The following is a 22803-nucleotide window of genomic DNA, read 5'->3' as shown; positions in this document are numbered from 1 at the left end:
TTGTTCCTAGTTGTTTCATTTGGGGACAGATAAGTAGTACAATGCCAATTCTTTACATGATAGCCATTCTGATACTTTTGTAGCAGGCCCTTAATAAATGCTTACTGATGGACTGACTTGAGAAAACTTTCGTGTCTCCCTTAGGCTTTTTTTCTCCAAGCTGAAGAACCCTAGTTCTTTCCATTATTAACAGATAGCATCTGGCAGACCTTAAAGTGTACTATAAGAATGGAAATTCTTCTTTTATCATCATCCTTACAGGGCATGATTGTGAGGCTTCTCACCATGCTGTTTGTCCTTTTCTGGACACATTCCAGGTTGTTGGTGTTTTTCATAAAATGTGGGGCCCAGAACTGAACACAGAATTCCAGAAATGACCTGGCCAGGAGAGGGTAAATCAGGATTATCACCTCCCTCATTCTGAATACCACACTTCTATTAATAATGCCTAAGATTATGTTAGCTTTTTTTAGCCAGCCTGTCACACTGTTGACTTGCATGTGTTTGCAACTCTCTAAAATCCCTGTGTTTTTCACATTCAATTCAACATTTATTAAATACCTTCTATGTACAGAGTACAGAATGTCTAGACATGTCTTCTTCCATTTCGTATTTGCATAGTTGATTTTTTAAAAAAACTCAAGCATAGGGCTTTGCATTTGCCCCTTTAAATTTCATCTTAGAGTTAGATATACCATTGTTCTGGCCTGTTGAGATTTGATTCTGTCATCCAAGTAGAGGCTCTCCTTCCCAGCTTCATGCCATCCACAAATTTTATAAGTATATAATTCATCTCTTCATCCTAATAGCATGAATAAGACCAAGGTCATATCCCTGGGATATGTTACAAGAAGCCTTCCTCCAGGCTGATATTGAACCATCTATTAATTGCCACTCTTTGGGTCCAGTCATTCAAGATCTGAATCATAGGTTATAGAGCTGGAAGGGACCATAAAAGTCATCTAGTTCAACCCCCTCATTTTTACAAATGAGGAAAATGAGCCCCAGAGGCATTAAGTAATTTGCCCAAGGTTACCCTAGCAGTAAGTGGCAGAGCTGGGATTTAAACTCAGGTCCTCTGTAAGTGTAGCACCCTTTACTATACCAAATTGAATACACCTAACTATCTGCATCCCCCCAGTTTGTCTGCAATAATGGGATAAGATGCTTTGTTTTTTCATTTTTTAAGAACCCCCTCAAAATACTTATTTTAGGGGGCAGCTAGGTGGCGCAGTGGATAAAGCACCAACCCTGGATTCAGGAGGACCTGAGTTCAAATCCGGTCTCAGACACTTGATACTTACTAGCTGTGTGACCCTAGGCAAGTCACTTAACCCTGATTGCCCCACCAAAAAAAAATTCTCATTAAAATACTTATTTTCCTTATTGTGTACAATTTTGAAACTTACAGCCTTCTTCCTCCTTGTCTTAGAATCCCAGGCTTCCCCTAAGATTCAGCTCAGGTACCACTTCTCTCCACTCACCCACCCACCCCAGGTGCTAGGGCCTCCCCTCTAAGGTTTCCTTCTTTGTACTCTGTAGTTTATCTTTTTTAATCTGATATATCTTTTTTTCTATCCGATTTATATCTTGCCTCTCTGAGTAAAATATTATTTCCTTGAGGGCAGGCACTATTCTTGCTTTTTTTCATATCCCAATGCTTAGCACAGTGCCTGGAATATAGTAAGTGCTTAATAAATGTTGGTTGATTGAGTAATAATAATAGGAATATTCACACATGCATTTATATGTATAGTCACACATTAGTCAAGGGATATATAAAGAGGTATGTATACATATGTGTATATTATATACATGCACACACCATCTATATGTATACATACCCATTTACTTATAGAGGTTCATCTAGCTGATCCTCACAAACACTTGGTTATATTTATATCCACTAGGATAGAAATACTATTATTATCTTCATTTTATAGACAAGGAAACTGAGGCTCACTGAGATTTAGTGACTCGCCTGGGGTCATTCGACTAGTAAGTGTCTGAGACTAGATTTGAATTTAGGTCTTATCTGTTATGCCAAGGATGAAGATCTAGTCCAATGTAAACCAGGGAGTGTGAAGGGGATGGGGAAGAAGGGAATGTAAGAGAAGAGGGAAAGAAGAAAATCTGTCCTGCTTGATTTCAAAGGCAAATAATTTGCAAGCATTGGCTTCTTTGTAACCAGTTGGGAGACTCAGGGCTGGAGTAGACTGAGGTGTGGGTGAGTTCCTTAGTTAATGCCTTGAAAAAGTGCAGATTTCTTTTTTCTTTCTTTCTTTCTTTCTTTCTTTCTTTCTTTCTTTCTTTCTTTCTTTCTTTCTTTCTTTCTTTCTATCTTTCTTTCTTTCTTTCTTTTTTTTTTTTTGGTGGGGCAGTGAGGGTTAAGTGACTTGCCCAGGGTCACACAGCTAGTAAGTGTCAAGTATCTGAGGCCGGATTTGAACTCAGGTCCTCCTGAATCCAAGGCCAGTGCTTTATCCACCACGCCACCTCGCTGCCCCCAAGTAAGGATTTCTTCAAAGCTGTTCAAAGTAATTCTGTCAGGGTCTTCTTGAGGGGTAACCCTTATGGGGATGACTGCAACAACCCTTGCATAAGAGGACTTAGGAATTCAGACTCTCTTTAAGCATCTTTAGCTGAAAAGGGGAATTCTTGACAATATTATTGAATACCTCCAGAATGAAAATGTTATTAATCCGATGGCATAAAGCTAAACTCTAACCTCTTTTCAGAAAAGCCCACTTTTCCCTTTGCTGATTTGTTTATTTGTTTGTTTGTTTGTTTTAGTGAGGCAATTGGGGCTAAGTGACTTGCCTAGGGTCACACAGCTAGTAAGTGTAAAGTGTCTGAGTCCGGATTTGAACTAAGGTCCTCTTGAATCCAGGGCCAGTGCTCTATCCACTGCACCACCTGGCTGCCCCGCCTTTGCTGATTTGAAATGCACACAGACCTAGGCTCCCTATTCAGTGCAGAGGCTACTTTGGCCTTGTAGAAGAGATTTTATGCAACTTCGGTGCTAGCTTATCTTGCAAGTTTTAATACCAGAAATAATTAGATACTCCTTTTCCTAAGACCTCACACCTTTTAAAAATATATCTCAACCCTCTAATTTGAGGATTTGGGAGAACAACCATTAGATAAAAATGAAGCCTCTGAAAAATATCATTTACTCCCAAGAGTCATGTTGGAAACTAGTTATCTCAGGATCAGAGTCAGAAGGGAGCTTTCAAATTTGAACAAAATTCCCTCCATAATATACCGCAATAAGTGGCTATGAAGTCTTCGTGAACAGACATCCTGTAAGAGAAACTCGTTACCTCCCTTATCACCTCATCCACTTTGGGATTGCTCTAAATGTTAAGAAGTCGTCATTGACACGAAGCTTAAGTCTTCATCTTCCATTGCTCCCTAGTTCTGCCTTTTGGCACCAAGCAGAATCAAGCCATTTGGAGATGAGAAAAGGTCTTGGAGAGCTTTCAGATGGGCTTCAGTAAGATGCCCCCAAGGCCATTTAGGAGGCTCTCGGCTCCAGATAACCTGGAGAATCTGATGGACATGTCCATCTGATGAAAAACAGTTCTGTTAGATCCAGAACACCAGAAGAAGGGGAGGGCATGAGATTGGGGGCAGGACAAGGAAGACTAATGAATATATGAGAGAAGCCTGCTCACAGAAAGCTGTCAGTGCAGGCCAGCTAGGTGGCACAGTGGATAGAGCACTGGCCCTGGATTCAGGAGGACCTGAGTTCAAATCTGGCCTCAGACACTTGACACTTACTAGTTGTGTGACCCTGGGCAAGTCATTTAACCCCCACTGCCCCACAAAAAAAAACAAAAACAAAAACAGAAAGCTGTCAGTGGGAGGCTTCCCAGAGTTTGTAGTTACAGGTCAGGAACCTTGGATCATCTGGCACTTCAGTGAGGACCAGGATGGGAAGGGATTGAAGATTTAGAACTAGAAGGAGCCTCAGAGAACATATCTAGTCATAGAATGTCAGAGGGGGAAGGCCAGAGGGAGAAGGCACCTCAGTAGCCATCCAGTAAAACCAACAACCCCAACCCCACCACCAATCCCTTCATTTTGCAAATGAAGAAACTGAGGCACAGAGAGGTTGATTTGCCCAAGGTCATGCAGGAAGGAAGTAGCAGGACCCAAGTCCTCTGCTTCTGCTGAACTCTTGCTCTCAACCCTGACCCTTGGGGTCTTTGTGGTTAGTTCTCCCTTGCTGACACTCTAATCTAAGTTTATTCTATTTTCATTAGCTCCCTCTTTGGTCTATGAGAAGAAAAAGATCTTTTCTTTTAGAGCGTCAGGTGTAGCTCCTCTAATTTTTTTTCTTCTAGCTCAACATCTACTTCACATCCTTCAAAATTCAGCCCTACTCCAATAATCTTGTTTTTTGTTGTTGTCAGTGGTGGTGGTGGTGGTTTGGGCTTTTTTTGTTTGTTTGTTTTTTGGCAGGGCAATGAGGGTTAAGTGACTTGCCCAGGGTCACACAGCTAGAAAGTGTCAAGTGTCTGGGGCCAGATTCAAACTCAGGTCCTCCTGAATCCAGGGCCAGTGCTTTATCTACTGTGCCACCTAGCTGCTCCCTCCAATAATCTTGTTTTAACTTGATCTCTTTATTATATATTAGATTGTGAGGCATTTTTAGCAGTTGCTGTGGTGACCTGATTAGGGCAAAGGTGTTAATAGTTAAAATCTTCTGGACATCAATTATGAAAAGTTAAAGTAGACTCTGGTGCAATACTCTGATAACAGCACCAGAGACAAGTGTCAATCCCTGCTCTCTCTGAAGCTGCTGTTATCTCCTAGCTAGGCTATTCCTGTCTCTGCTCAGCTATCTGTCTCCCAACTTTCTGACCAACCTAGGACTCACCAAACAAAGGTTTAAGCTTACTACTTAGTCTAGGACTGAAGTCATTAAATCATGTGAAGTATTACTCAGAGAAGAAGAAAATGGAGTAGTGGATTGGGGGAGGCTGAGGAGCAGGTTTGGCATTTTGGTGTCCTGGCTCATGTGACTATCAGTCCTGAAGTCTATTGTTAAGCTAGAATCTTATTTTAAACAAATGGAATTGGAAACTTGGCTCTGGGAAGATATTTCAACTTAACTTTTCTCTTGTGCTTTGTTTTTGTACATTAGTTTGATGAAGCCCATTTGACAGAATAGTCCGTCTTAAATTAATTGTTCGCTTAGAAATAGTTCATCAGCTTTGCTTCCGTAAGGTCTCCACCCTATATTTACCTGTGCCAAGTAACAATTGATCTAAATACAGACCCTGTTTCCCGATAGTGTCTTTCTCTCCTGAGTCCAAGATTTAAGTCCACAATATAGGAGATTGTAGCAGGAAGTGTGGGTTGGGTGGACGAGCCCCTTCCTTCCTGCCTCCACCCTCAGTTCTCAGAATATTTGTGTGCCAAGATCCAAACTCCTAAGTAGCATATCCTCTCCTCCCCCGGCCCCTAGGATATAGTGTTTATGTCTTGATGTAAAGTTTCTGGGCCTCCAGAACGTGGAAAGATACTATATGGTATTTACAAATAGTAAGTGCAGTAAATTGGTGATTTTTTTATCCTTGTTTTGCCCCCATGTTGATTGGAGTTTGATTTGTATTCTTTACAGAACTGTAATCTCCCCAGTTTAGTCATTTTAAATTGTGCAAAAGTTTCATTGGCCCCAAATAGCGAGCACCACAGCCTAGGGTTGGTTTTTTTTATTATTTCACCTGGGATTTCTCCCATTTCTCATCCAGTTTGCCAGTAGACCCCCACCATAGGAGCGTACATGGCATTGGCCCCAATTCCCACTGAACCAATTTCCACAACCTTGGAGCACTGGGGGTTCATTCCCAGGCCCTTGTGAGGGGCACATCATCAGAGAGGTCAGAACGTAGGACACTTAGCAAAGTGTCTGCTCATAAGACCTCTAAAAATAGTCAGATGTGTACTGTCGTGGTTGTGAGTAGTTCATAACCCTGACCTTGGCCAAGGAGTTAAGGTACTCTCTTCAACTAAATGTGACTGTCAATAGAGAAACTGATCCCACTTACAGATCTGTTCTTTATTGTAGGCTCAAGCCACCAATGCATTTCTACTTCCGTGCCTTTTGATCCATTTGTGGAGACGCATGTCTTAGAACAGGTTTAGTGAGACTAAGTTTTATTGAACTGTATCCCTTTAACAGAACTCCAAAGGTCTCGTGGGGTGCACAACAATTATATTTAAATTAATATGTTAAATTTGAAGAAGAAGAGGTACGGCCACACCAACAAGCTGTGTTCCAAAAATGTGCCAGGGGGGCAGCTAGGTAGCACAGTGGATAAAGCACTAGCCCTGGATTCAAGAGGACCTGAGTTCAAATCCAGCCTCAGACACTTGACACTTAGTAGCTGTGTGACCCTGGGCAAGTCACTTAACCCTCATTGCCCCCCCCACAAAAAAAAACAAAAGAAACAAACAAAAAAATGTGCCCAGCCCATAAAATCTATTCACTCTGTAATGTTGGGGCTCAACTGTGGTATTCATGGGAACCTAACCATTTATGATGTTTCTGTGGGGAAATTCATTCCCCCATCCACACAAGAAAGGAACCTGGTAGTATCATGAATATGGCACCTGCTGGGAGCCCTCAGTTGTCCTGAAGCCTGGTGTAGTGAATAGAGGGCTGGGTCTGGACTCACTGAAGCCTCAGTGCAGATTTCCCCTCTGACCTGCCTCATAGGGTTTCTGTAAGGTGCAAATGAGAAAATATATAAGGCACTTTGCAGATGAAAAGGGCTACATGAATTTATGCTTGTTAATGTAGTAGTCTCAGGGCAGCTAGCAGGGGTAGTGCATGGAGTGCTGGACCTGGAGTCAGAAAGAATTGAGTTCGGGGTAGCCAGGTGGGGCAGTAGATAAAGCACCAGCCTTGGATTCGGGAGGACCTGAGTTCGAATATGGCCTCAGACACTTTACACTTAATAGCTGTGTGACCCCGGGCAAGTCACTTAACCCTCATTGCCCTGCACAAAAAAGAAAGAAAGAAAGAAAGAAAGAAAGAAAGAAAGAAAGAAAGAAAGAAAGAAAGAAAGAAAGAAAGAAAGAAAGAAAGAAAGAAAGAAAGTAAGAAAGAAAGAAAGAAAGGAAGGAAGGAAAGGAAGGAAGGAAGGAAGGAAGGAAGGAAGGAAGGAAGGAAGGAAGGAAGGAAGGAAGGAAGGAAGGAAGGAAGGAAGGAAGGGAGAAAGAGAGAGAAAGAAAGAAAAGAAAGAATTGAGTTCAAATCGTATCTCAAACATTTATTAGCTGTATAACCCTTAGCAAGTGCCTTAATATAAGTTAAATGCCTCAGTTTCCTCAACTGTGAAAATAGGGATAATAACAGTACCTACCTCTCAGGGATGCTATGAGGATCAAATGAGATACTATTTTTTAAAGTACTTAGCACACTTCCTGCACATAGGAAGTGCTTAAGAAATGTTTTCTTCCTTCCTTCCTCCCTCCCTCTGTCCTTTCCTTCCTCTTTCCTTTCTGTCCTCCCTCCCTTCCTTCTTTTCTTCCATCCATCCATGTTTTTTACCTTCTGAGGCTTTTGCAGGAGCCAAACCTAGGTCCTATAGCTCAGGCCGTGTGCATAAGACTTCTTGAATACACTCTTTCCTAACACTGTCCTCTCCTCCCCAGGCTCCTTTGCTGGCTCATCACCCACACCATCTTCCCCCAATTGTGGGTGATCCCTAAGGTTCTGTCCAAGGTCCCCCCTCTCTCTGTCTCTGTCTCCCTCTCTCCTCTTTTCTCTCTCCTCTCTCTTTCTCTTTCCTCCCTCCCTCCCTCCCTCCCCCTTCTTCTCTCCACTCTCTCTCTTCTCTTCTCACTCTCTCTTTTCTCTCTCTATTTTCCCAAACCCTCCCCTCTTCCAAACTTCCTCCTTTCTCTCAGTCACCACCATAATCCCAATCTCTCCGGTTCATAACTGTGACATTATCCTTTACGCATCACTCTCCCTTCCCCTTACATATCCAGTCAATTGCCAAAACCTTGCAGTCTGCCTTCATACAGCTGCTGCTTTAGTAAAAGCCTATGTAACCTCTTGCCTAACTCATTGCATCAGCCTCCTCATTGCTCCTTCTGTTCTACAAGCCGCTGTCAAAGTAATTTTTCCAAAGCAGAGATCTGACTGTGACTCCTCTGCTCACTCCACTCCTGTGGCTTCCTATTGCCTCAGAAAGAGGACATAAATGCCTCTGTTTCTTCTTTAAAACTCCCCAGCAAGGGGGCAGCTAGGTGGTACAGTGGATAAAGCACCAGCCCTGGATTCAGGAGGACCTGAGTTCAAATCCAGCCTCAGACACTTAACACTTACTAGCTGTGTGACCCTGGGCAAGTCACTTAACCCCAATTGCCTCACCAAAAAAACAAAACAAAAAAAACTCCCCAACCCATCCCAGCCTTCCTTTCCAGCCTCATTGCACAACTGCTCCTCCAGAACGCTGAGATCCAGCCCAGCTGACCCTTGAACACAATACCGCTGGTGTTGAAGTGGATGGAACACTGGGCCTGCAGTCAAGAGGACTGAGTTCATATCTAGTTTCAGATACTTCCTTATCTGTGACCCTGGGCAACTCATTTAACCTCTGCCTGCCTCAGTTTCCTCAACTATAAAATGAGGGTAATAATAGCACCTACTTGGCAGGGTTGAAAGGATCAAAGGAGCTAATGATTGTAAAGGGCTTAGCACATAGAGAGTGCTATATAAATGTTAGCTATCATTATGAGTCTCCAGACCTTTGTTTTGGCCAGCCCCATGCTTGGAAGGTATTCCCTTCTTTCTTCTGCCTCATAAAATCCCTCTCTCCCTTGAAGACACAGCTGAAGCATCATCTTCTGCTGAGGCCCTCCCCATCCAACTGCCTTGTACTTAATGACTTTGTATATGTTTATATTGTTTTAAACTTTTTGTTATACTGCATATGCTTTATATTTGCTTGGGACTGCCCCCATTAAAGTCTTTGCAAGTAAAGATTGTTTCATTCTTTATATGTGTCTCCCCAGCTCCTAGCACATACATAGCAATCCTGGTAGTAGGTGCTTGATAAATGCGTGTTAATTGATTGACTTTAAGAAGCTAGGGAGTGCCTGAACTTAGACTGTTAGAATTGGATCTCAAAGGAACTTTACAAAGGAGGAGATTGGTTTGGGGATGTTGATCTGGTTTTCAAATGTGAGCAATGAGGCGGCTAGGTGGTACAGTGGATACAGCACCAACCCTGGAGTCAGGTGGACCTGAGTTCAAATCCAGTATCAGATACTTGACACTTACTAGCTGTGTGACCCTGGGCAAGTCACTTAACCCCAATTGCCTAACCAAAAACAAACAAAAAGTTTTAATATTTTCTACAGTGCAGTTGACATGATTTTGATTAGCTATTATCTGAGTGTCTGTGTCTGGCTTGCTCATCCCACTAATGAGGTCAAGGTTTTGGATTCCTAGAAAATTAGCTCTACTTTCTGATAGGGTCACAGAGGATACCTCAGCTTAAACCAGCCACCCTCCGAATGACCTGTAGTTTATAACTGTCTTCCAAGAGAGAAGTAACGATTTCCTCTAATTGTGCCTCATTGGTCACTATGGAAACCAGGTAAAAGAAATCCATCTGTGCAAATCTGTCACAACTATTGGAAAGAGAATTCCAGTCTGCCTGCCCTAATCAGGGTAGGGGGCTGGCGTGTCATCTTTGTGTACAAACAATAGCTCGTTCATTCTTTTATCTAAGGATAAAATATCTGCGGAGCTGATGCTTCCTGGTGCAGAAATAGGTCTCAGATGACAGTGGGACTTGCTGTTAACTTGGGAGATGCTTGTTCTCATCTACTGAATTTAAAACTAGGAATTAAAATCTTGAGTTAAAGTCCTGGTTTAGCACAGTGTAGCCCCCTCCTTTAACTCGTAATTACTTTTTCTCAATTCTAAATTGGGAGCACCTAGCTATGAAAATGAATTTGACCCTCATCTTTAAACCCCCCAGAAGACCCAGGTAAGCCAAGAAAGGTCTTATGGAAAAGTGGCTGAAATATGGGCCTGGGAGTCAGGACATCCGGGTTCTAGTTTGGCCTCTGCTGGGTGATGTGAGTCTCTTCTGTAACATTATGGGGTTATCAGACTAGAAGATCTTGAAGGCTCCTTACAGTTCAAACATTCTGCAATTCAGACGCTAATCAGGCATAAGAGAAATGGGTTGTAGTTTTCCTTTTCTTTGTATTTTATTTTTCTTGGGTTCTCATCAGTATCAGTGTCTCAAGATTGTATTGTCTGCTATGCACTAAGCACTGAGGATACACAGACAAAAAAGGAACAGATCCCTGCTATCAAGAAGCTTGCAATCTGTTGGGGCGAATGGAGAACATGTTGACATTAAGTAGCTATAAAATAGTAAGTAAATACAAGATAACTCTGGTAGGAGGAGCTACTATGTAGCCCGATACTGGCATTTACTTGGCCAAGTGACTTAGGGAACATTAGAAAGAAGCAGGAAGAGATTGAGAGTGGGGGAGAAGTGTGCACTAGAAGAGCAAATGCAAATCAAGATTTTACAAAGCTGGTGCTTTAACAATCATTTGGAAGGTGAAGGACAACATTTTACCTCACAAGTTGTGAGGCATAATTAGAGAAAACAATGTATCAAGAGCCTTGTATATCAAAAGGATAATCTTCCACCTTCCTTAAAACTCTACAACTCAAATGATCAAAAGAACAAGTTTCTCCTGTTGTTACAATTACTGATCACCGCCTAGCACAGATGAGAAATCTCTTGCTCCTGTCTCCAATGCTTTTTGCCTTGTTTTCTCTTTGGTGTCATTTCCTTCTCTCATAGCTGCCAGTTCACATCCTACCACTTAGTCATTTGGCTCAGAACCTGTGCCTAATGAGTCTTTCAGAGAACCAAGACATTGATAGCGCTGGGAACATTTGACTCATGGTCTGTCATTTGGCAAAACGTACATTTTTAAAAATCACTTTTAAAAACTCTAGATCTAATAACCCTTTTTAAGCCAAATTTCTTCCTATATAAGATCTCCCAAGTTATCCAACAAGAACTTGACTGTTTCCGTGGGCCCATTGCTAGGTCATCTCAGTTTTGAATGGTTCTGAAACAGTGTAAGACATTGCCTCCTTTTGAGGCTGGACTTTTCCCTTGGGCTAAAGTGAGAAAAGGTCTTTGGGAAGAATATTCAGGTATGGGTTTATACTTAAACCACTCTGGTTTTTTTTTTTTTTAAAAAGTATTCTTCAGGACTCTACACTGACACGTTTTTCCTTACATTTCTTTTTTTTTTCTTTTCTTTTTAAAGGTTATGACTTCTGCCAAGTCCTCCAGTGGTTTGCAGAGCGGGTTGACAGAATCATCCTTCTCTTTGATGCTCACAAACTTGATATCTCTGATGAATTCTCAGAAGCCATCAAAGCCTTCCGAGGCCAGGATGATAAGATCCGTGTTGTGCTGAACAAGGCTGACCAAGTAGACACTCAGCAGCTTATGAGAGTCTATGGTGCGCTCATGTGGTCTCTGGGGAAGGTGATCAACACTCCGGAAGTGCTCCGAGTCTATATTGGCTCCTTCTGGGCCCAGCCCCTTCAGAATACTGACAACCGAAGACTCTTTGAGGTGGAAGCACAGGATCTCTTCAGAGATATCCAAAGCCTTCCTCAAAAGGCAGCTGTGCGCAAACTCAATGACCTCATCAAGAGAGCAAGGCTGGCCAAGGTAACCCAACAGATAGCCTTTGGAATTAGCCTTTTCTCCTCTGAATTGTTTCCTTTTCCCCTTCTCCAAAACGGGAGGGCTCTCTTTCCCAGGGAAGCTGAGAAATCATGACATGGAGATTTTCAACAAAATTCTAATGACCGCCAGAAATCAGGAAGGTCCTGTAGTCATACTAAAGTAGCTCCCTTTGAGTGGTTCCTATGGCTTTGCTGACAGGGAAAGAGTAATGGGTGGTCACCATTTAGTTATCATCAAAGTTTACAGGCCCATGGAGTGAAGATTTAGGGGAGATCATTAAACAGACCATGACCCTGTGGAAATTATTATATCTTATCCCTGGCATTCTGGAGATGGTTAGTTCAAGGCTTTCCCACTCAGGCCACCTGAGAAAAAGAAATCCATTAAAGATATTCTGTGGAGGGAAAGGAAATAAGCCCTGCAAGAGAAAAAATATAGAAAAAGTGTTTGGGCAGAATTTTAGAGTTGGAGGGGATCTTGGAGTGGTAGCCTAACCCTTTCATTTGACAGATATGTCTCAGACAGGTTACATTACTTGCCCTAGTCAAGCATTTTTTTCCCTCTAGCATCATAAAACTGGAAGAGACCTTAGAAATCATCTGATGTAATCATTTTATAGACAAGAGACCATGCCCAGGGTCACACAGCTTAGTTCATTAACAGTGATGTGGCCAGGACTCCGATCTTCTGACTCCTGGTCCACTGTTCTTCCCATTGTTCCCATCCCTTCAGATCCCAAGGGATGAGAACAGTGGAACTAACCTTTCCCTCCTCTAAATCTAGATCATCGGTGTTTTTGTTAGGAAGAGAATGCCGTTGCCTGTCCCTTATTGTGTTCTGGAGAGAGTGAGTCAGTTCTCCCTCCTTTTCCCACATCATAGCAGGATCTCCTGCTGACCTTGGGTGCCTAGTCAGTCACCATTCTGGATCTGATCATCACTTTCCTTTGGATACCATGCCCCTTCCCCTCAGCCCCCCCGGGGAACACTACGACCTTTCGCAAGCTCCTCCATTTCTGTTTCTAATCTGGGCTGACTTTGTATTAATGCCAGCAGGCTTTCATAGCCACACCTTTCTTTTGTCAATAAAAATAACTCTTTTGGTTCCTCTGCCCCATCTGTCTATTTATCAACTTCTGCCTAAAAGACATGCATTTCATATTTTTCTTTTTTTTTTCTTTTGGGGCAGTGAGGGTTAAGTGACTTGCCCAAGGTCACACAGTTAGTAAGTGTCAAGTGTCTGAGGACAGATTTGAACTCAGGTCCTCCTGAATCCAGGGCCGGTGCTTTATCTACTGCACCACCTAGCTGCCCCCACCCATATCTTTCAGCTAATGTACAACTATCGAGTAATTGGGTGAGTACTCTCCTGGTTACCTTTCCTTTTTTAACAAATGTTTCTCATTCCAGTACAAGTTGCTTTCTTTCCAAATCTATGATTGCTCTTAGAGAAAACGTCTTCCCTTGTAATGAATTTGGAGGGGGCAGCTAGGTGGTGCAATGGATAAAGCACCAACCTTGGATTCAGGAGAACCTGAGTTCAAATCTGGTCTCAGACACTTGACACTTACTAGCTGTGTGACCCTGGGCAAGTCACTTAACCCTCATTGCTCCACCAAAAAAAAAAATGATGTAATGAATTCAGTCCATTCTCTTGAATTCTCTGCATGTATTGTCTTCCCTTACCCCAAATGATCCAGCGAGGTGGTAGCCTGCCAACCTGCAGGTACCATAACAAGCCTACTTTTATGGACTGGCCTATTGGAGTGGGTGTAAAACCATGTCACCTCCTTTTCAGGTTCCAGAAACTTTCAAACTTATTATTTAACATTCATGATAGGAGCCAGCTTAGTATAGTGAAGAGAGCCCTGGAAAAGAATTCAGAAGAGCCAGGATCTAGTATTAGTTCTGTCACTCATTAGCTATGTAATATTAAAACAGTAATAGTAACAATTAGTAATGGTGATAACAGCCAGCTTTTCTATAGCCCTTTAAGGTTTGCAAAGCACTGTAAAAATATCATCTCAGTTCTCCTCACAGCAGTTCTGAGAGGTGACAGTTATCATTATCCCCCTTTTACAGTTGTGGAAACTAAGGCAGGCAGAGGTTACATTACTCATGTAGGGTCACACAACTAGTAGGTGTCTGAGGCAAGACTTCAAATCAGATCTTCCTGAATCCAGGTCCTGCATTGCACCTGTAAAGTCACTTTTTCTCCCTGTTTGCTGAAGCCATTTCTTTGTTCATTAAATGAGTATGATAATAACTACCTATCCAATAGGAAAGCCACAAAGTACCGTGTGAACATAACAGTCCGGTGACCGTGGGCTGATAGGATTTCGAGCAGGTGATGGAAGTATTTTACTTTGTAACTTTCTAAGAAAGGGGGTTTGAGTTGTACTTGCATTCAATCTTACAAATAGGGAACAGAAATAAAAATTACTTTAGATCAGTAAACACATAGTTAACATCTGCCTACTTCATGTGTAAAAAACTTTTATGGGGCAGACAGCTAGGTGGCACAGTGGATAATGCACTGGCCCTGGATTGAGGAGGACCTGAGTTCAAATCCGGCCTTGGACACTTGACACTAGCTGTGTGACCCTGGATAAGTCACTTAACCCTCATTGCCCCACAGAAAAATAAATAGCTTTTATGAGTGCCAGAGAGACAAAGACTGACATGAAACTGCCCTCAGGGAGCTTACCTTCTCCTGGATGTATGCAGATGAGTATAGTGTACTGGAAACTGAGAAGCAAAATCACTGAAAAACTCATAGGATCCTCCCACCAGAGCTGGAAGTGGCAGCAGAGGTTTTCTATCCATTATGTCACAGATTAAGAAACTGAGGCCCAGACAGGTTAGATAACCTGCCCACAGTCATATAGGTAATAAGTGGCAGAAACAAGATTTGAACCCAGTTTCCCCTCACTCCAAATTCAGCCTTCTGTTCCCCAAGTTCTAAGTGATTAAATTTTTAGCACCTTCCCTGAGATGTTAAGCCCTCTTTTGGAGCTAGTGCAGGGACTCCTAGCTAAGGGGTCAATCTCTGCTACAAACATATGTATCCTAGCACTGTAAATTACAGAAGATCCTTGGGTCGTTAGAAGGAGGAGCAGCCTTCCCGAAAAAGACCCAGACATTTAAAGGAGGAAAGTTGAGATTTCTTTTCCTTAAGAACATTGTCTAGTGTGTTCTGTTCTATAATGTAAAAACATTTACACCATAAATAGAGTGAAGATTAGTATATACTAACTAGGGAGATGATGGGATAGTTGTAGGAAGAGAGAAGTGGACAGTAGCAAGGGTCACAGAAAAGGTTCTTTTCTTTGTGGGGAAGTATATAAGAAGCAAGGGTCTGAATTATACAATCTTTTGAAGATAACTGATGGCAGAAGATAATAGGTTAGAGTTGGAAAAGACCTTCAACATCATCTAGTCGAACCCTCTCATTTTTACAGATGAGGAAACTGAGGCTGGGGAGGTCGGGAGATTTGTCCAAGTTCATACAAAGCATTAAGTGTTGGAGCTGGAATTTTCCATTAAAATCCTTGGATGCCAAATCCAGTGTGCATTCCACCACACCACACTGGATCCCTTTGCACGTATGTTACCTGTAATACGAGATTCTAGCTAGGGAAGCTTTCCTTTGCTTAAATGTATGAAGCACCTGAACTATTCTCCTTAGATTATTTATGTTTTATAGAAACCTGCTTTCTTTTTTTTTTTGGTAGGTCAGTCTTTATGTCCCTCCTGATTCAATTTCTCTGTTTCACATGTACACTTTGAAATATTAAACAAGAAGCCTTTTCCAAACATTTACATGTACATGCACTATAGATCAAGCCTCTGAGATAGTACTCTAATTGCTTCCTTGCTTTTTATATTAATCATGCATTCAATGTATTCCATAAAAGTCTTTATTCCTTCAGAATACAAGCTGTTTCAATAAAATATATTTAGAGAAGGGAGCAGGGGGAGGCACAGAGGATAATTTGCAGAGACTGAGAGTTCCAGGGTCTGAGTTGAAATAGAGTATACAGCTGTTCATCATGGTGACAGGTCAGTAACTGAAGTCAGTAGCCTCATAATCAGCAAGAATTCATCACACATCCAGAAATAAGTCTCAGTCATTCTAATTCACATTTCTTTGTGTTTCATAAGGCTCTAATCACCTTAAGTGAGTAACTCTCCACATGTTAAATTTGGCCCCTACCAGACACATTCATCAAAGAAACTACATGAGGATATAGAGATACACAGGAGAAAAGTGGAGTTAAAATTATGAGGATAAAAAGAGTTTTCAATAATCCCAGCTAGTTAATTGTCTAAGCAAAATTCAAATCCAAGACTAGTGCTCCCTCTACTATGCCAAGTGTCTTGTCTGGACATGCCAGTTTTACTCTTTTGAAAACATAGTTTAAAGTTGTTCTGGAAAAGGATAAAAGAAATGTTTGACAGTCATCTGTGTTTTCACACATCCTGGTGTTAAAACCATGGAAATTGGGAGATAGTCTTATGATATGAACGACTCTGATTTTGTCAGAATACATATGATTCTTGCTGAATTGCCTATGCTATGTTGATACCTTTCCTTAAAACTCTGTGTTTCAAAATAAAGGAAAACCCTTCAGTAGTGTCTGTTTGGGAATCCTAAGGGAATCATACAGTCATAAATTTTTTAGAACTAAAAGGGATCATCTAGTCCAATCCTCTCATTTTACAGATGGAGAAACTAAGGCCCAGAGAGGTAGAGTGATTTGCCTAAGACCACACAGCTAATAAGTGGCAGAGTCAGGATTTGAACTCAGCTTCCCTGATACAAAATCTGGTGCTGTTTCTACTCTACTGTTTCCCAAGAACATTTTGCATTCCCAACTAGCTCTTTCTCTCACTTGAGAAGACCACTTTTGTCTTTCCATAGCTCATGCACCAATGAGACAGGTCAATTAAAGGTGACAATTTTATCCATAGACATCCATGATCACTGGTTTTATTCTTTCAAAGACAGTTTAAAGTTGTTCTGGGAAAAGATAAAAGAAGTGTTTAAGGTGTGTGTGTTTGTGTGTGTAGGGAATTCTTAGTAGATTTCTCTTGAATTCTACTAATCAAAATCAGACTAAATACAGGAACTTACTAATTAGTTATGAATAATATTTTGGCAGGAAAATGAGGCGTGAGCTGCAGAGGGTGAGCTGTGTTCATTGTCTGACCCCTGTACCCTTTTTTTAAAACACCTTTCAATAGCATAGGAAACGTTCCAACTCAATTGTTTATGGATTTATGCACAGCGAGAATGAGTCAACATGTGAGGAAGGAAAAGCTGCAGAGAAATAAGAAAAAGCTGGGTTGGGTATTTTAGAAGTTATATAGAATGGGCTTAGTCTTCAAGGCCTTTCCATTATAGTCATCTCTGGGAGTATAAATCTGGCCCTGAGCCAGACTCATTGAGTTGTGTCAGTTACTTCCTGGTTTTAAGTTGGACATTTTGGGGAACTGTAAGAACCTTTCACACACAGGTTTTTGCTATTCTTCCAGGTGTAATGGCTGCTACTTTGTGGGATTTTTTAAAAATGTGGACAAATAATATTCATATGCTGATGAAAATGTCCATGTGTGTGTGAGTGCATTGCGGATGTGGATGTATACATGTACATGTATGTGCTTTAGGGCCCACATGTATGGAAACTAGTATATGTGCAGAGAGCCAGATTTTGAATGTCCAGGTAGATCCTACTCAAGCTTGTACAATGGTGAGGTAGGAAACCTTACTTGGGGTCTTTCCCATGTGAATGTGGAATTAATGGAAAGAGGAAAGAGGGAGGGAGGGAAGGAAGGAGAAGGAAAGAGAGAGAGACACACACACACAGGGAAAGAGAGGGAGAGACACAGACAGAGACAGAGAAATAGGACAGAGAGACAGAGAGAGAACAAACTAGTAGGCAGTTAGTAGTAGCTGGTTTAAAAAACTATCTGCAACAGCAGCTTGAACAACACAGCAGGTATGAGAATCCATCATCCATTTGTGTTGATTTCCTGTATCTTGCTCTGGCTTCTCTGTGTCCTGAGGAATGCCCTGCATCCATTCCCCTGGGCTGAGTTTTGTCAGTTTGATGCCCACAAAAGTCAAGCCGCTCAGGAATCCAGGCACTGAGAGGGAAGTTGGCCAACGCCAAGATAAATGCCCTCACACGAAAGGTATAACTAATTGCTGCCTGCCTAATGCTTCCTAATGAAGCTCTTCCCTTTTCCCTAAGAATGGACCTCCTCCAGAGGTCATACCCTCCCACACAATGGTGACCAATCAAGGGATACTTCAAGGTCGACCCTTGAATAAGTCTCAGGGGACCAAAATATGCCAAATTTCCCACCCCACCCCCCACTGGACACCCATGCCTAATACCCTCCCCTCCCCCCCCTGGCCCCGCCATTATTGACAACACACTGAATTCAAGATTTTCCAATTTCTAGAAACATATCCATCTATATAAGAATGAGTCTTTTTTTAAATAAACTTTTTCTAAGGGCCGAGGATGTGACAGGTACAGTGGAATTTTTTGTTTGTTTTTTATCAGGGCAATGAGGGCCAAGTGACTTGCCCAGGATCACACAACCAGTGTCAAGTGTCTGAGGCCACATTTGAACTCAGGTCCTCCTGAATCCAGGGTCGGTGGTACTTTATCCACTGCAACACCCAGCTGCCCCAAGAATGTGTCTTTGAAGTCAGTGCTATTGACTTGTGATTTGTCTGTTTGGAGTCCAACTCTTGGTCATCCAGTTTGAGTATCCAGGCCTGTGATATGATAGAATTTAATCTCCTTGAGGACAGGGACTAATTATTAAATTTGTATTTGCATCCCTGGTGCCTAGTATAGTTCTTAGGACATTTGTTCCTTCTGTTCAGTCATTTTAGCTGTGTCCAACTCTTCATGATTCTATTGGAGGTTTTCTTGACAAAGATACTGAAGAGGTTTGCCATTTCCTTCTCCACCTCATTTTAAACATGAGGAAACTGAAGCAAACAGGGTTAAGTGACTTGCCTGGGGTCACACAGCTAGTAAATGTCTAAGGCTAGATTTGAGCTCAGGAAGAGGGGTCTTCCTGACTCTAGGCCTGCTACTCTATCCACTGCACTGCCTAGTTGCTCCATCCTAGGCCATAGTAGGCCCTTAATGAATGGTTATTGATAGATTGACTCACTTGTCTTGCTATTTGCCATTTGTTCATGATGGTGCCTAGTATCCACTGAAGCAAAAGATATAAAAGGACATGAAGAGGTGTTGAAGTTCATTCCAATTGATTTTGTTCTTTTGTAGTAGGTTTGTTGGAAGAGACATTTAATAGCTAACATTTATAGAGTTAGCCAGCTATCTGGGGGCAGTGGATAGAGCATTGGGCCTGGAGTCAGGAAGATCTGAGTTAAAATCTGGCCTTAGATACTTACTGTAGCTGTGTGACCCTGGACAAGTCACTTAACCCCATTTGCCCCAGTTTCCTCATCTGGAAAATGAACTGGAGAAGGAAATGACAAACCACTCCAGTATCTTTACCAAGTAAACCCCAAATGGGGTCATGAAGAGTTGAACATGACTGAAAAACAACTCAACAATTTATAGAGTACTTTGAGGTTTGCAGAGCACTTAACATTATCTCATCTGATCTTCACAATAATCCTGTGAAGTAGGTGCTATCATTATCCTCATTTTGTGGATAGGAAAACTGAGGCTTATAGATTTTAAGTGACGTGCTTAGAGTCCCACAGCTGATAACTAGCTGAGATAAAATTCTAACCCAGGTCTTCCTGATTCAAAGCCAGCACACCATCCACTGTGCTTAGCAGTCCTTCTGGGAGATGTTTGAAACTTAATAGCTGAAATGAAGTTTTAGAATCACTTAAAATCTACAAACTGAGTTCAAATCCAGCCTCAGACACTTAACACTTACTAGCTGTGTGACCCTGGGCAAGTCACTTAACCCCAACTGCCTCACCCCCCCAAAAAAGAATAATACAGACAGTAGCAAGTACTACCAAAAGTGTATTCTTAAGCTAGAAAAACAGGAAAGATAAACAGTGGTTGTCAAGTGCTAACAAGTTTGATTTTTTTTCTAAATTTGGTTTTCCATTGTTGGTGCTTTGTGTCGAGGCGTGTCAAGCAGCTAAAATAACATTCCCTCGGCTGTGTGAAGGGGAATGGGATGAAGCCAGCATTCAATAAATCAAAAGTTCATTATGTTACCAAAAAAACCCCTCTGTTTGGTTACTCTTTGTTCCTCTCCCTTCAAACAGCTAGAATCCATGCCCTTGGGAAGCACAGTTTTTATATTTGTTGATTTTATTTAGCAGTTAAGTTAATGCCTCAATGAAGTGCATGCATCCTACACATACTAGCTGTGACCAGTGATGAGCCCCCATGGAGGTATCTATTTACTTCCTTCATTAATTTTCATTGTGCCAGCAAGAGTATAGTCCGAGTCCATTTTTCTCCAACTTCCTATAACTCATTGTCTTTCTCCGTAATTACTCTCCTGGTTTTCATCCTCTCTTGTTTTAGTTATTTGACTTGTACAGAGTATTACTTCTTATAGAGTTCAAGGTGCCAGCTATACACTTCACTTAGCTTTGAACGGGAACATTTCTGAATATGTCCTAACAATGAAAAGCTATAGAAAAGCAGAAGAGTCAGGAAAGGGGGTTACTTCTTCCATGCTGTTGGCACAAACACAGTCATCTAATTATAGTGCAAAAACCCTACATTACTACTTTGCTGCAGTGTATAAACTCCATACAGGGAGATAATTGCAAGTAAGGTCTGGTTACTTGCTTTGTTCAGGTTAACCACCCCAGTAGGACTTCGATTGTTGGTTGACCATTATTTCAGCACTTAGCACAGGTAAGCATTTTGTTGCTTAGTGACCATAAGAATTGAGTCCCAGAAAAGATCTTTTGTGGCACAGCCATCCATTACTTCATGTTCAAAAGTGTTTTCTTATTCCTGTATTCAATGACTTTTCCTGTATTTTGCTCACAGGATTTTCCCCAAGCCCTTCTCTCTGCACTTCTGTATTCCCTTTTGTCCTGCATTTTGGGTAGTAGAGATCTCACATCTGCTGTTCTAGATTTCTTTATCCCCAGCACAGACATTAGGATGACTATTAGTATATCCAAAAATCTGCTCAAATACCTTCAATAATTTTATATTGCCAACTGAACACAGTTTGGACTTCTTGCCTGATCTTCAAGGCCATCCGTGATCTAGCTACAGCCTAAATGTCTAGCCTTTCACTAATCTGTAGATGGCAAACAGGAATACTTGCTGTTCCCTGAACACAGCAGTGTACTTTCTTCCCCGTGTGCCTCTTCTCTTGTTCCCCCTTCCGTGTTGAATGCCCTTCCCCAATGAGAGTCAAGGAAGACTCTGAGGTTGCAAACCTGTGAAAGATGGTGGTTCCCTTTCCAAAATTACCTTTTATTTACTTATATGTGTACACATCGTAGCTACCCAAAAGAATTTGTTTCTTGGATGCAGAAAATGTATCTTTTTTTTTTGTCTTTGTACCCTCAGTGCTTAGCACAATGCCTAGTACATAGTGAGCCTTCATGCTTATTGATCATATCATGGGAACAACAATATTAAAGTGGTGTAGAGAGCCAATCAGAGAAGCGTAAAAGCATCTATCGGTGAGATTGGATAACAAGTTTATAGTGGGCCCACTTAGCATGGTTGTGTAACTTCCCTCAGTGGCATTCAGCAAGATGTGAGCAGGAGTAGAGAAAGCTGTTTTCTCCAATAATAAACCCCTTTGGACAGGTTTTCGAGTGGGTGCATTTGCCTTATGCTAAATTTTACATTCAAATGGATAGTACAATGGTATACTTCCTCTTGAATGGATAAAAACACATTTTTAAATACTTGCTATGTGCAAGGCAGTGTGCTAAATACTAGGCCTAGATACAGATAAAAAATAAAGCTGTCCCCACTCTCTGAGCTTACATTCTAATGGAGTGCAGGTGAGGGGTGGGGGGCAGCCGCCCATACAGGGGGAAACTGCAACAAGTCAGATGCAAAGGACCCATAGCCCTTAGGCTGCCCGCAGCAAAGTAGCTGATAATATATCTTCTTTATTGTTTCTACCAATAAAACTACATCATTTTCCGATGTGGAGTCATTCGACACTGCCAAGGAATTTATGGCAACAGCTTTCTGTTTTGAATCTTTAATAGCTGTGGCTGCTGATGAGACAGACTACTGTACCTGCTGAGAGAGAATGTGAGGGGAGGATGTGAGGGAGCTTCTTCCTTAGCTGGAAGTAATTCAGTGTTTGGGTTTAGAAAAGGATGAGCTCCCAATGGGCAATAGGTCATGGGATTTAAGAGTCAAGGAGTCTAAGGTTTTGCAGGGGTTGGGGGAGCATATCTCTGCTTCCTTCTGTTTTCTTCTGTGCTTTTTCTGGGGGGGGGGAGGAGTGCGAGACAATGAGGGTTAAGTGACTTGCCCAAGGTCACACAGCTACTAAGTGTCAAGTGTCTGAGGCTGGATTTGAACTCAGGTCCATCTGAATCCAGGGCCGGTGCTTTTATCCACTGTGCCACCTAGCTGCCTTCTTCTTCTGTGCATTTAAAAAAATATTACAATAACCTTCTTTTGTTTTTGGCCTTATGATTGCTGACCCTCCTCCCGCTCCAATTAAAATACCAAGAGAGGGGGCAGCTAGGTGGCACAGTGGATAAAGCACCAGCCCTGGATTCAGGAGGACCTGAGTTCAAATCTGGCCTCAGACACTTGACACTAGCTTTGTGACCCTGGGCAAGTCACTTAACCCCCATAGCCCTGCCAAAAAAAAAAAAAAAAACCCAAGAGAAAGAAAAAGGCCCTTGTAACAAATAAGTAATATCTAGCAACACAAATGCATACAGTGGCCATTTCCAAATATATATATATATATATGTGTGTGTGTGTGTGTGTGTGTGTGTGTGTCTTTGCACCTTGTATCCTTCACTCTGGTCAAAAAGGATGGGTAACATGCCTCATCGTAGT

At 41.8% G+C, this 22803-nt stretch overlaps 1 protein-coding gene across 1 annotated transcript in view; it reads left to right on the top strand.

Annotated features, from left to right (window-relative positions):
* The window catches only part of EHD4 (EH domain containing 4), a 110161-nt gene that overhangs the window by 67851 nt on the left and 19507 nt on the right, over nt 1-22803 (top strand). The window contains exon 4 of the mRNA XM_043988956.1: nt 11338-11750. Coding sequence (XP_043844891.1) covers nt 11338-11750 — 413 coding nt within the window. The remainder of the gene's footprint in view (nt 1-11337; nt 11751-22803) is intronic.

The sequence above is a fragment of the Dromiciops gliroides genome, chromosome 2 (genome assembly GCF_019393635.1).
Source record: "Dromiciops gliroides isolate mDroGli1 chromosome 2, mDroGli1.pri, whole genome shotgun sequence".
Taxonomy (NCBI): Eukaryota; Metazoa; Chordata; class Mammalia; order Microbiotheria; family Microbiotheriidae; genus Dromiciops; species Dromiciops gliroides.
This window is presented reverse-complemented; position numbering and strand designations above follow the sequence as displayed.